A 1,335-nucleotide genomic window follows, 5' to 3' on the forward strand; every position below is an offset into this window, starting at 1 on the left:
ACGGGACGGCTGTGTCCGCTGACGGGGCCCCACCACAGACCAGGTGACCCCCCGTCCCCCCCAAACACGCCTGGGGCCCATGGTCTCCCTCCCGGGCACCAGGCTGGGCCCAGGTTCCCTCCTAAGACCCGGTTAGCTACGGAGGACGGCGGTTCTGCCCTGGCCGGTGCTCCTCAGTGGTTAGAGCACCAGCCCCGACACCGAAGGGTCTCGGGTTCGATTCCCAGTCAAGGGCACGTGGCTCGGTTGCAGGTTCCACCCCCGGCCCTGGTGCAGGTGGCAACCAATCGATGTCTCTCTCTCTCTCTCTGTAAAATTAATAAAAACATATCTCGGAGCCTGGCTGGCGTGACTCGGTGATTGAGCATCGACCTATGATCCAGGAGGTCATTCTGGTCGGGGCACATGCCTGGGTTGTGGGCTCGATCCCCAGTCGGGGGTGTGCAGGAGGCAGCCGATCCATGATTCTCTCTCAGCATTAATGTTTTTTTTCTTTTTTGTTGTTGTTAATTCTCACCCGAGGATATTTTCCCATTGATTTTTGGAAAGAGTGGAATGGGGGGAGGGAGGGACAGAGAGAAACATCGATGTGAGAGAGACCCGTGGATTGGTTGCCTCTTACACGTACCCCGAGACCAGGTTCTGGGGAACATGCAACCAAGACATGTGCCCTTGACCGGAATCGAACCCGGGACCCTTCAGTCTATGGGCTGACGCTCTATCCACTGAGCCAAACTGGCTAGGGCTCATCATTGCTGTTTCTCTCCTTCTCACTTCCTCTCTGAAATCCATACAAATATATTAAAAAACAAACAAACCCACAAACATATTCTCGGGTGAGGATTAAAAAAAAAAGAAAGAAAGAGATCGCAGATGTGTTCCTTTGAAACTAAGAGACCGTGGCGAGTGTCACCTGTTCCAAGCCAGTGACAAGCTCCTACTAAGCGCCAGAAACGGAACCCAGGTGCAGGCAGAGGCCCAGGGCAGTGGCTGGTCTCGTCAGCTGCTGGAAAAAGGAGGCTCCAGGCCAGTGATGGCGAACCTATGACACCCATGGGAGTCGGCGTTGAGGGTGATGACCTCCTCGTCCTGGTCCAGCAGCTTGCAGGCGTAGGCGATGTTCACGGCCGTCTCCTGCTTGTCGCCGGTGAGGACCCAGATCTGCAGGCCCGCCTGGCGCAGTTTGGCGATGGTTTCGGGAACGCCGTCCTGCAGGCGGTCTTCGACCCCAGTGGCACCTGGTCCGACAGAGACAGGGCTCACAGGTGAGGGAGGCCCTTGTCCCCGTCCGTCCCCAGACCCCGATGGGGCGAGAAGCCACGCCGAGTGGCCTGC

General features: G+C 57.5%; 1 protein-coding gene across 1 annotated transcript in view; it reads right to left on the minus strand.

Moving 5' to 3' along the window:
- The window catches only part of ATP10A (ATPase, class V, type 10A), a gene marked incomplete at its 3' end in the record, with an annotated part of 30,483 nt that overhangs the window by 9,722 nt on the left and 19,426 nt on the right, over positions 1-1,335 (minus strand). The window contains exon 13 of the mRNA XM_014546208.1: positions 1,052-1,238. Within this exon, the coding sequence (XP_014401694.1) occupies positions 1,052-1,238 (187 nt within the window). The remainder of the gene's footprint in view (positions 1-1,051; positions 1,239-1,335) is intronic.

This window comes from Myotis brandtii, unplaced genomic scaffold (genome assembly GCF_000412655.1).
Source record: "Myotis brandtii unplaced genomic scaffold, ASM41265v1 scaffold435, whole genome shotgun sequence".
Classification (NCBI taxonomy): domain Eukaryota; kingdom Metazoa; phylum Chordata; class Mammalia; order Chiroptera; family Vespertilionidae; genus Myotis; species Myotis brandtii.